Raw genomic sequence first — 13,706 nt, 5'->3', positions numbered from 1 at the left:
TGTGTGTGTGTGTGTGTGTGTGTAACGTGCTGTGTGCACATGTGTGGGGGTACTGTGGAGGCCAGACATTGCAGTTGGATATCTTTCTTAGTCTCTTCTCCACCTTACTTTTTAGTGAGAGTTTCTCACCAACCCTAGGGCTCACTGATTCAACTAGACTATCTGGCAAGCCCTGGGGCTCATCCTGTTTCCCACCTTCCTAGCACTGGGATTACTGGCACTGGTGCTTTTTCTGTGGATACCGGGGATCAAAACTGGTATTCTAATGGGTTCTAATGTTTATATGTCTAGCATTTTACCACCTGAGACCTCTCCCCAGCACCCTGGCAACCCATAGCCTCAAGCCCCCAATCTCTCGGCCACCCCAACCCTCTAGCCCCCCAAGGCTGCCTTCCCCATTAGCCCACCAATCCTCCCCAATGCCCCTAGCACTCTCAGATTTATTTCTTCCTCTATTGCTATACTGCCACTAACTGTCAAGTAATACTTGGGTATGAGAATCACTTTGCTTAGGGAAAAATCTATGAATATGTAGCTTCCAGGGCCATGTGAGGAAGAGGACATTCCATTTCCTGAGTCTCGTCTCAGAAGCTCAAAACAGGAGCTTATCATGCGTTTACTGTCCTGGCCTAAAATCTCCCAGTTCACTGTAATTCAGGCAACCATGTTTTTCTGTTAATTCGTTTGTGTGATGGGCACTTGCTATAAACCTAGGCTGGCCATGAATGTGTGATCCCAAGTCTCAGCCATCCGTGTGCTGTGATTACAGCACTATGCTACTATACCATCACCAGCACTCGTTTTTATTTTCAGATAGTGTTGTTTGCTAGTTAGGATCCTCCTTTTATCAGATATCAGACAAAATATCTAGAAAGTTCAGCCACAGTAACTTTTCATAGGTAAAGATAAAAGGTTCTGTGTAGCTAGAGTTTTCCTGCCTTGCCCACAGTCTGGACAAATCTTTGACACCCGCCAGACCCACAGCCACTCAGACCCAAACAAGTAAACAGAGACTTATATTGCTTACAAACTGTATGGCCATGGCAGGCTTCTTGCTAACTGTTCTTATAGCTTAAATTAATCCATTTCCATAAATCTATACCTTGCCACGTGGCTCGTGGCTTACCAGCATCTTCACATCCTGCTTGTCCTGGCGGCAGCTGGCAGTGACTCCTTCTGCCTTCCTGTTCTTTCTTTTCTCCTCTCTGTTAGTCCTGCCTATACTTCCTTCCTAGCCACTGGCCAAGCAGTGTTTTATTTATTGACCAATCAGAGCAACACATTTGCCATACAGAACATCCCACAGCCGTTTTGCTAATCACTAGCTGAGATGCTCCTTCACCAACATTGTGATCCTTGGATTACCCAACCTCATAGGTTCCCAGCTTTTAAAATAAGAGTCAATATTACAGAAGAAGACAGAAGAACATGAATGAGGAAGGGAGAGCCTAATATTGTTCAATAAAACATCTTTGGGGAGGTGCTTTGGCAATTTCCAACAAAGGATTCTGAGCAATTTGTAGTTTACTTGAAGAAGGTGTTAGGGCTGAGTGTGGCAGTGTATACTTGTGATTTCATATTCAGGAGGCTGAGGTAAGTCTAGCTTAAGTTACAGCATGAGTTCTGCATCTACAGAGTGAGAATGTTTCAAAGGGCAAAAACAACAACAAAAGGAAGAACAGAAAGGGGAGAAGGTATGGGGATTAACAGGAATTCCCCTTGTCTTTTCTTGCATTGGAGACAATGATTATCCCTATAACATAGACAAATAACCAGGGAACGGAACTGAGCATTCTCTTAGACCTTCCAAGGGAAAGTTGGACCCTCCAGATCTATATTAGTGAACTTTTAAAATAAACCATTTGATTCTTAGCTCACAGAGAACAGAGCCAAAATGAATCAGCAGGAATGAGTAATTTCTGTCTATTCACAGTCAAAAGGTACGTGAGATGATTTCTCAGTCCTCTGTTTACAGTAGAAAATGACATTAAGTTGTTTCTAAAGCTCTAGTTACGTGGAATAAAAATCAGTTGATTGGTGTTTAAGAATACTAAAGAACCCCTCTCTAGTGAGGGGTTAGGAGAGATTGGAGAACAGGGCTTTAGACCCCTCGTAGCCTCAGAGGGAAGGGAACAACATCAAGGCTTCACAAGGAGATGTAGACAAGCATGAGCCATTTATTTCACAGAAACCAACTGAAGTGCCACATGGAAAACTAATCATTTAAAGCCAAGGAGGGAACCAAAAACCGTAACAGGTGCAGATCTGGAATAGTAAACACGCAGTCAAGCCAAGGGCCTGTTCCGTTGCCCTGATTAGTATATTAGCGTATAGATTACAATGATTAGTGGGGAGAAAAAGTAAATAAGGAGGAGGCTAGCTGTCCTGATCACTACTGCATGCACATGCACATGTGTGCCTATGTGGGGTTTTTGTTAAATTTCATCATTCTGTGAAACATATTTGAGAGAAGAAAAAAAAAGAAGTACAGCAAAAAATTTGGTTTCTGATAAACAAAATAATTTCTTTAGATGTGGACTAGGATAAGTTTTTATATTCTTTTGGTTAACAACCAAAAAAGAAAAAGAATTGCTTTTGTGAGCTATGGTGAGCTATAGTGTATAGAGAGAGGAAGGGGAAATGCCATAGGTCTAGGCCCATGTTTTAGGATAATGTGGTTGTTGAAGAATAATGCTGTCAAATACACTTTTCCTGTGTCTTCCAGAGCATCAGCTGCAGTCAGGGAGTAGGATTGTGGGCAAACAAATGATAAGATCTGGGTCTCCATTAAGAATCTGAGGAATTTGGGCCTGGAGGTCAGGGTTGGCTGGGTCCTGAAAAGCCATAGTCACATGCCCAGGACACTCTGGGCTACTCTTTGTCCTCCTATGTTTCATGCCTTCCATTCACCATCTGCCAAGATAATCATTCCCATTTGTAAAGGAAGAGAAATCCTGTCTGCTTTGCCTACTTGGCAAGTTTAATGTGGCATTCAGAGTGAGTATAATATAAATATAGCATTATCACATACGACAAGAAAAGTCAAGGACACCACTTTTGAACTGTTTGTTGGAAAATATTTCCCTATACCTTGCTGTCTCTTCCCCCTCTAAGAAGGCTTTTTTTAAAAAAAAAAAAAAAATACGTGATTTGCTCTGAGATTTATACAAAATGAACATTCTCAATAAAAAAGGGGGCATGCCAGATGTCAAACAGGAAGAACATCGGTGGTGATTGGCAGAATCCGTGGATAGTTGGAGATTCTTATGGCAGGAGAAGAAGGAAGACAGTAGTTATTTCACCACTTGCCTTTGCTAGATTTCTGCACATGTAACAATCTCCATGAGATGTGATGGCAGGTTCCAAGAAAGAGCTCCACATCCATCATGATCTCTGGCTCATTGCTGAGCTTGCTCACATCTTACTGTAGATCTATGAAAGCTCAAGTAAGTTAGGATTTCTGTAGCTGGAGAGTTTCTCTCCAGCTTTCGCCAAGCCCTGGCAGTCCTGCAGCCCACTTATAAAATAAACACACAGACTCTTATATTATTTAAACTGTTTGGTATAATGGCTCAGGCTTCTAGCTAGCTGTTCTTATATCTTAAGTTAATCCATTTCTATAAATCTATACCTTGCCACATGGCTCATGGCTTACCAGTATCTTACATATTGGTACTCATGGTGGCGGCTGGCAGTGTCTCCTGACTCAGCCTTCCTGTTCCCACAATTCTCTTCTCTGCTTGTTCCGCCTATACTTCCTGCCTGGCTACTGGCCAATCAGCATTTTATTTATACAGAGCGATATCCACAGCAGATTTCTAACACAACTAACTCCTAGGGAGGGCATGAAATTCACTCAGCAGTGTGCTGAACAGACAAGGCGTGAGGGCAGGAAGGGGATGACTATTTCTAATCCCAGCTTACACAGCATACCTTAACTGTGAGGGAAGACGTACATCCACCTTGCCTTGTTTTATGAGTTCACAATATATAGACAGTAATTAGCAGATACTCTCATGTTAATTTCCAACTTTTCAGTAAAACAATCCAAGAGAAATGGCTTGAGCCCTTCAATTACATTGGAGTTTTGTAAAGAACAGGGTGGAGTAGATGATAAAACTTGGTAAGAAAGAGAAGTAGACCAAAGATAAAAATGGCTTTTATGACAAGACTATCTTGAATTTAAATTCTTTATTGAGGGAAAATTATGTAACAAAATATTTCATACTCTCCAGGATCCTGAAAATATCCCAGAGGAATGATGCATTGAGAAACACCTTTACAGTGTAGTGTGGCCATGTTCAATTTATTTTTCAGTGTTCATTTTCTTTTAAGTCAGTGATATACAGATCTATTGTAACTTGTACAACTGGGTTATTTTTCACAAGTTTCACAGGTAGGATTATAATAGGGCCTGATTTCTAGGGAGTTTTCACTACATGTGCTTTGGAGTAAAGCTCTTATTTAGGTGTTCTTTATGCTACAGTGTAATATTGTGTATATTTTCTAGACTAAAGTTCCTCTCACTATACTAAAAATATTCTAACACACATATTCTGGTCTTTGAACCAAACTACATCTGAAAAACAGACTTGTGTTTCTGACTTTAGTGTTTAACTGACATGACATTATCGATGCTGCCCACCCCTGTTCTTTTCTGCGACTTGCTCACACACTTGAACTTCAAACCAGTCATAATGATAATTACTCCCCTGTGATTTGTTGTAAATCCATGTCAAAATACTGAGTCTAACTAAGATGTAAAAGTAAAAAGATCACTGGCATTTTGTGGGGTAGCGATCATTGCCATCCAAAGCTCATAGGTTGTTTAAATGTAGTTTAGCTAGTCATTTGCACAGTCAGAGGCATTATGCTGTGGCATATTATCTAACTGATATTTTCAACATGAGTAAGTAGGAGAAAGGGGGTTCACCTCATATAATTCACACTATTTCATAAAAATGCTTTATATTTTGCTATGAAGAACAATAAAAAGAAGTTTTTGCAAGAAACTTTATTGTAAGGAAATGTCAATTGAGAGCATGTGCTGTGCATTAAAGATGTATGTAGTTGGTGCCAACCTTTGTTACATTTGAGGAGTGCAGCACCAACCTAATTATTCCATTTATAAATGGTGCAAGGAAACAGACATTCATTATTATAGCTCCTAGTACAGTACCTCCAGATTTCCCAGAAAAGTATTAAAGCACATTTTGTGGATGACTAAACTGGTGGGACACCATGAAAATTTCTCTGGGAAGATACAAGTACATAAGACTGACTGAGCACATGCTTGTCACGATTGAGCAACCAGGCCCAGTCCAGATGGGAGATCTATTTCAGAAAACCCAGAGAGGGCAGAAGAAGACAGTGCATAGTTTAATGGGACAAGAAAAAGAACTCTTGTGTATAAAGGGACCTTGAAACACCATCACCTCAACGAGGAAAGGACTATACAGTGAACCAGATGGTTCATTGGGCTTGCTCAGGTAGGTAGGAGGTAGCACAAGGAAATAAATGAGTATATAATATAACTTTTAAGAATTCTAAGTATTAACAGTACTTAGAATCAGACCTGTAATTCATACTGCTTCTGTTGGTTGAACACCACATAGCTGCAGAAACAAATTTAAAATTTCTTTGGTGGAATGAGCTTTCCCCATGAACCTCAGAGAAATGCACAAAACAAAAGTACAAGCAACATGACTCCATCACTGGAATAGTCATCAGTTACATTTGGAAAATGGCACCATAAAAAACCATTTAGCAGCAAGCATGATAATTTAATTGGATTTTTTTATTTTATAATTCTTGTATTTAATTTCCGTGTGTAAAGAAAGGAATATCAAAAGGTGTTAAGAAAAGGAGGTTATCAGAATCAACTAAGCGGATTATATTTTAAAGAACAGAATGAACTTTAAAAAGTAAAACAGAAATTGAAGTGACTCCATCTTGAATGGATTAAATAGTGGAATTGACATGACTGAGGATAAGATAGGTGAAGTAGAAAACTGACAGAATTATACAGGATGCAATATATAAAGAGAGAACTGTGAGGTCTCAGAGATTAGCCACTAAAGTAATAAACAAATATATAAACTGATAATTCATTGACCCTAAAAGGGAAAAGTGGGAAGAATGATGAGAAGACAGCTTTTAGAGATAATAGCTGCAGAATTAGATATTGCCATTATAAGAATTCCACAGAATATTTTCTAAGGTATTTCTAAGAAAAATCTGCAAAGTGCTCAGAAAGAAATTGTATAGACCAGTGACTTGCTGCCTGAAACAATAGCCAGTGGGAGACTGTGCACATCTTTGAGGTGGTGGTAGTACAGAATTATTGGATGGCTTAATTGCTTTCATTAACAAGTCGCTTTTTCTGGAGCCAACAAAAAACTCTGAGCTGGACATCAAAGATGCCAGAAGAGAGTACAAACTGCAAAGCAAAATAAAGTGAAGAATGTACTTGTAACTCTAAACAAACATTGTTCAGATTAGTAACAGTAATGTAATTTCTAGGGTTTAAAAAAATCCAAAGAGTGGCTCTCATCATGTGTATCTCATATATGGGGATGAGACATGGGCAACTCAAGTTAGACACTCTCAAGTGTGTGTTGTTTGTAAAAAGAAGAAAATGAGTTTACATTTCCTGTTGTTCAGTTTCTATGATTGAATTCATAGGATTACCATATGGTAAGAGAATTTCTAACACAGTGAAAATAACTGCACTGGACATGAATGCACCAATAAGCAGTTACTCTAAATGGGCTTCCCCCTAGTGAAAGATATCTTTGTTTTGTTTTGCTTTAAAAAGTGTCTCAAGTTTGCACTCCCACCAGCAATGGAAGAGTGTACCCCTTGCTCCCCATCCTCTCCAACATAAGCTGTCATCAGTGTTTTGATCTTAGCCATTCTGATAGGTTTAAGATGGAATCTCAGAGTCATTTTGATTTGCATTTCCCTGATGGCTAATGATGATGGACGTCTCTTTAAGTGTTTCTGTTCCATTTGATATTATTCTGTTGAAAATTCTTTGTTTAGATCTGTACCCCACTTTTTAATTGAATTATTTGGTTTTTTTTTTTAATGTCTGGTTTCTTAAGTTCTTTATACATTTTGGAGATCAGCTCTCTGTCAGATGTGGGTTTAGTAAAGATCTTTTCCCATTCTGTAGGCTGCCATTTTGTCCTATTGACAGTGTCATTTGCCTTACAGAAGCTTTTCAGTTTCATTTATTAATTCATTTATTGATAGTTCCCATTTATTAATTGTTGATCTTAGTGTCTGTGCTACAGGTGTTCTATTCAGGAAGTCATCTCCTGTGCAAGTGCATTAAAGGCTGTTCCCCAGTTTTTCTTCTGTCAGGTTTAGTGTAACTAGATTTATATTTTGGTCTTTGATCCACTTGGATTTGAGTTTTGTGCAGGATGATAGATATGGATCTGTTTGCATTCTTCTACATGTCAACATCCAATTATGCCAGCACCATTTGTTAAAGATGCTTTTGTTTTCTCCATTGTATAGTTTTGACTTCTTTGTCAAAAACCAAGTGTCCATAGGTGTGTGAATTAGAAATCAATATGACAGTTTCTCAAAAAATTGAGAATCAATCTACCTTAAGACCCAGTGGTACCACTCTTGGGCATATAACCAAAGGATGCTCAGTCACACCACAAGGACACTTGCTCAACTGTGCCCACTGTCATCAGACTTTTCTTTGTAGGACCACCAGCCCTCAAATAGTGACATGGAAACTTACTATTAATTATGAAATCTTGACTTTTAGCTTAGGTATATTTCCAACCAGCTCTTACAACTTAACTAACCCATTTTTTAATCTACATTCTGCCATGTGGCTCTTTACCTTTCCTCAGTACAGCATATCCAACTTACTCAGAGTCTGCTGGTGAAAATCCACATGCCTAGATTGAGCAGGGAGGAAGAGGAAGTGGGAGGAGAGAAGTGAGGGAAGGCTGCTGTTGGAATATTAAATAAATAAATAAATAAATAAATAAATAAATAAATAAATAAATAAATAAATAAGATTTTTAAGAAAAGTGTCTCACTAATTATACTGGGCTGACCTCGAACTTACAGAGATCTGCCTTACTCTGCCTCCCTAGTGCTGGGATTAAAGGCATGTGCTATGATGCCAGGCTAGTGAAAAGTATCTTAGCTTCAGGAAAACTGTTCACTTAAAGAGATATATCCAATATAAGTATAAAATGAAAGTAAAGCAAAGTAGTAAGTGATTTAAATATAATCAGATTTTTTTTCTACTGTAGAAGTTACTGAGTATTAACACAGTCCTAAAATGTTCATTTCACAAAGAAGGTTAATGATTCTGTACTAAATTTAACAAAATAGATAGAACTGCAATGAAGGTTATAAATCCAGAATATTAAGCAGGCTTTACATAATGGGCGTACAGGAACAATTCGAGAATGTATAGAGTACATCTGCTTCAGTCACAGAACAGTTGCTGACACTGACCATGGACTCAGGTATTGTCTAACTCTTGCAAAATTTGGTTTGTTAAGAAATTATATCCTTACATTGCAAGGTAATTAAGTGTTCAATATGTTTTTAAATACTATATGTGTACACTTTAAAATATCAAAATTATATGTAATCCATGTGTCAAAGAAAAAAGGCAGAATTATAGGCATTCATGGTCAAATATCACTCAGAATTAATTAATAATTGATATGATATAATATTTGAATAATGGACTTACCAAAAGAAATAGACATTTGAATAAGAATAACTTACAACTTGAGATAATATTCAGCAAGCATAGAATAAACACTCAGGCTTAACAATTGCTGGGCTCAAGGGAAAATTATCAGTTGTGTTGGAGACTCATGAAAGAAATAATCATTCTTTTAGAACTTGAAAGTTTTTCTAATAATTTAAGTGATACAACTCAGGCTTGTGAGATGGCTCAGTAAGTAAATGGACTTGAGTTCGATCCCAGAAGCCTTCATAAAGGTAGACAGACAAAAACAAGTCCACAGTTTTCTCTGACTTCTGCACATATACGGACACACACACACACACACACACACACACACACACACACACAAATATATTATCTGGTAAGGATAACTATGGGTGTGACAGCCTAAGATTCCCTTCAGTGAAAAATGACACTTCTCAAATTGGGACACATTTTTACAACAGATTATGGTGATATTTTATTTGTGCTGAAATGTGATTATATTTATATATTAATAAATAAAGTTGCCTGGGGATCAGAGCTAAGAGCAAGCCATTTTGCAGAAGTCCAGCGGTGGTGGCACACACCCTTAATCTGATCACATGGCAGGCAGAGTCTCTGTGTGTTCACGGACACAGCCAAATGGTGAACCGAACCTTTAATCTCAGTATGAACCATAGAGACCTGGAGGTCTGTATAGACAGGCAGTGACAAGAAAGTCATGTGTTTGGGTTTAGAACCAATGAGAAGGCAGAACAGAAAGGCAATAAAAAGACAGCACACAAGAAGCTCTCTCTCTCTCTCTCTCTTTCTCTCTCTGGGGAAGGACAGCAGTGAGTGGTAAGATAAGGTGGTCTTAGCTCTTGGCTACTGCTCGATCTCTGGGCTTTTAACTCTGCATTTGGCTCTGTGTTTCTTATTTAATAAGACCGTTTAGAATTACAACAGCTATGACAGGAAAGGCAGTGAGCATTTTGAACCAGGGCTTCAGAAGAGCTGTTCATAAAACAAGTGGAAATAATGAGTAAGCAGTTCCAATGATGTTCGGTCAAGGCAAAGAATGAGAAATTAGATACTTTTTTGTGTGAAATGAGCAAAGACAAGAGACTGAAAATTCATACACAGGGCTTTGTACAGATATTTTCTCCATTTTTCATAATGATATTCAACTTTGCTTATGATCTTTCCCTCCCTTTTTTTTCCTCTCACTTTCTCTCTGGCACATACATTGTATGCATATATTGTAGACATACTGGCATTTAGGGTGTGTGTGTGTGTGTGTGTGTGTGTGTGTGTAAGACATACACTCATTTTGGGTGGTGTGTGTGTGTGTGTGTGTGTGTGTGCGCCAGTCATACTGGCATTTAGGTGTTGTGTCTATGTGTGTGTGCCAGAGATAGACGTTGACTATCTTCTTCAATATTTTTCCACCTTATTTTTTGAGACATCTCATTGGATGTAGATGTATGGATTCATCTAGAACGGCTAGCTAGCAAACTCCGGGGATCTGCCTCACGGGCACATGCTGCTGCCATTGACTTTTTTTACATAGGCCCTGGGGATGAGTTCAGGTCTTCATGTCTGTATAGCAAGCACTTTACCAACTGCTCCCTCTCCACAACCCTATACCAATATTGTTAAAGACATCTTTTCATGTACTTTAGTTCCTTTTTTTTTTTTTTTTGCAAGTTGTTATCAGTTTCTGTCCACTGCCCTCTTTGGTCAGTAGTTCTACTTCTTGTAACTTATCTTCAGTTGGTAAATGATATATATGCTCAAAGGCTGTTCACAACCTTGTTCTTATTAGTAAAAACCTGGGTGACATTCTGGGAATAAAACGTATATTAAAAGAATTTGTGAGTATATGTGGGTATACATATAGCCAAATAAGTACATAATCATACATTATTTATACTACCACACGAAGAATAATCCAGTGTATTAGTAGCCACTAATATAGCCAGATTAATATTTGTAGAGAAATATATGTATGACATTACTAAGTGAAAAGAGCAGTATGGAATATCTCTTTTAATAAGCATACCTCTGAGCCTGTAAGTTGTTTACAGTTGGAGGGACATTAATTATGTCTCATGACAATTAGTCCATAGCAGATGTAATATAAAATAAAGAACAGTGGAATGGAATTTCAAAGACTGGGAGCTGGTAGCTTGGGAGCTGTCTTCTCTTTCCACAGATGTCGTTACATCTAAAATGCCTCTAGGTGTTTTCAGCTCTAAAATGAAGGCAGAAATGGGCACCAGACAGGACACTCACACCATAGAGTTTTCAGCTCTCTTCCTGAGCCATGGCAGACATTAGTCCTGTTTTAGTGTTTTTCCTCTGGGCTCAGTGGTGATAGAGCAATTGTCTTAATACTGCGTTCTAAGCCATGATATGCCCCAAGCCATGACTTCTGAACAGTCTGTTCTTTATATTTGAACCTCCTCTGCTGCTCCTGTCATAACATTGTGCACATTTCTGGGCCTTATAAGGACATATTTATTCAAGTATATAATGTATTTTAAGTATATTCCCTCCATGTGCCCTCCCTTCCTCCTTAAGTCCTTTCTATTTGCAGATACGCATGCTTAGTTTTATGCATCCATATACCATCTAAGATCCACAAATGAAAACATGCCATATTTGTCTTCTTGAAGCTAATTTGATTCACTCTGTGTGGCAATCTTTGCATCTGTTTTCTTCCAAACAATACCTTTGTTTCAGCAAGAAGATATTTCTTTTTTTTTTAAGAATTATTTATTTATTTATTTATTTATTTATTTATTTATTTATTATCTATACAGAAGAGGGTGCCAGATCTCATTACAGATGGTTGTGAGCCACCATGTGGGTCCTGGGAATTGAACTCAGGACCTCTGGAAGAGCAGTCGGTGCTCTTAACCTCTGAGCCATCTCTCCAGCCCCAAGAAGATATTTCTGATCAAGGAGCATTGTGGGAAAAAAGTAACCAGAAATTCTTTTCCAAAAAAAAATTTTTAACCCATACCTTCTTTTCTAATGACCACATTTTTAAGAATTATAAGAAAAGGAACAAATGAACTAAGTCTTGACATGCCTCAATAATTTATATCAATTTGTTTAAAGCAATTATTAAGATATTTATTTTATGCAGTATCTTTGTAATTCGATACTATATTACACTTAGATAATAAATTTTCATTGGAATTACTTGGTCTGTATTTAAGTGCACAATTTAAAAAGCAGACAATAATAATTATTGAAGAAAAGATCATGTATTTGAGAGCAAGTTGGGAGGACACAAGAGAAGTTGGAAGGAAGAGAAGGGAGTAGAAACGGGGAAAAATGTAAATATAGTACTCATGAAATTCTCAGAAAAATGAAGTTAAAAAGAGCAAACTTTTATAACCATATTTGTGACATTTCTTGTACCAGAACCAAGATAGTCTTTAAATTTATTCAAAATTAAATAAAATTAAAACTTGAGATGATATTTCTGCAGCCATGTTCTAGGTGTCTAATAGTCACATGTGCCTGGTGGCTGCTTATTAGAGAGTACAAGCAAAACGATCCCCAACAAGTCATGTGGGTCAGTTTCAGCCTCTAGGGTGATTTTCTACTTAGCACAGCAAGGTATCAAAAATAAATATCTTCAGAATACAACTCCAAATCACATGATGAAGTCCTAAATAATTTGCCATAGACAAGCTGAGTGCGACTTGGGTAGGAAGTTCTTGAAACACCCACAGCTGGATACTTTTCTTCACCACTTTGACAGTGACGCACGGAGCTGGTGAGAACAGACTATCTTACTTTAGAAACCGTGTCTCTTCTGCTGCAGGCATGGGACCCGTTGTGCTGGAGAAGTGGCAGCCGCGGCAAACAACTCTCACTGCACCGTTGGAATCGCTTTCAACGCCAAGATTGGAGGTATGGGACACTTCCAAGGATATACACGGGAGCCAGGAAGCTCTTGGCTAACTGCTTTTCCAAACCCTTTTCAAGCTAGGGCTGGGCGTATCTATGCATGGCAGGGCGCAACTGCTGCTGACTGCACAGTAACCTCGTGGAAGATGATGGTCAGGACAATGATGGACACTTGCCACTGACCCCCAATATGTCACAGATACAGTTTTTCTAAGTAGATGGGAAAAAAAAAAAATGTTACCCAGTGGTGACCACAGAAATGTGTTCCATTGATACTAACTCAGAATTGGTGCATGGGTCATGAAGAACCAGCAAAGCAAACAAATAAACAAACAAACAAAAAAAAACGTGAAACCACAATATCTTTATGAAGAAGCATTTTAAGATAGCCTCAGAACAGAAAAAATGTATTTTTTGGATATGGTGCTTAAGCTTTTAAAAGGTGCCTTTTAATTGTAACTCAAAATACTAAATGGTAAAATTTCTTCTTAGAATCCCATAATGTAGTGATACTGTTCCCATGAGTCCAGAATATACATATGTATGTGTGTGTAGATAGCTAGAGTATGCAGATAGATAGAGAGGCAAACAGACAGGTATGCATCATATCTGTGTGTTTGTGTGTTCACATGTATGTATGCTCACATATACTCAAACTCAGGCACAGGTATGTTTATTATAAAGATCTAACCAACACGGTATGAACCAAAGTGCTGAAAATGTGGACTCCGACTTTCCCACTTACAATCATTGTTGTAAGCAACAAATGATTGCCACAGCCGCACACAAATGGGAAGACAGCATCCTCATAGACCCCAGTGACTTCATCATTAGGCCTGAAGATGTTCCCCCAGGTAGGCTAAAGGGTGTCAGATGACTTCAAACGTCTGCAGCCAAGACTCCCAGTAGCTTCCTCAAGCAGACAGTTCCCAGCCCTCTGTATATAGCTTTGCTTTGTCTTATGAATGCTTGTGGTCATTTAACTGCCAAACTGAGCATAGCAAGACGCTAACAACAACCAATAAAATGGAACAATTATAATTATAACAAAATATTGTAAGAAAGGTTACTTGAA

The 13,706-nt window shown here is 38.3% G+C and overlaps 1 protein-coding gene across 1 annotated transcript in view; it reads left to right on the top strand.

The window, feature by feature from the left end:
* Positions 1-13,706, top strand: part of Pcsk5 (proprotein convertase subtilisin/kexin type 5) — a 425,182-nt gene that overhangs the window by 151,956 nt on the left and 259,520 nt on the right. The window contains 1 exon segment of the mRNA XM_028874891.2: positions 12,546-12,634. Coding sequence (XP_028730724.1) covers positions 12,546-12,634 — 89 coding nt within the window.

Source organism: Peromyscus leucopus, chromosome 1 (assembly GCF_004664715.2).
Source record: "Peromyscus leucopus breed LL Stock chromosome 1, UCI_PerLeu_2.1, whole genome shotgun sequence".
Taxonomy (NCBI): Eukaryota; Metazoa; Chordata; class Mammalia; order Rodentia; family Cricetidae; genus Peromyscus; species Peromyscus leucopus.
Note: the sequence above shows the minus strand (reverse complement) of the source record. Positions and strands in the feature narration are given on the sequence as shown.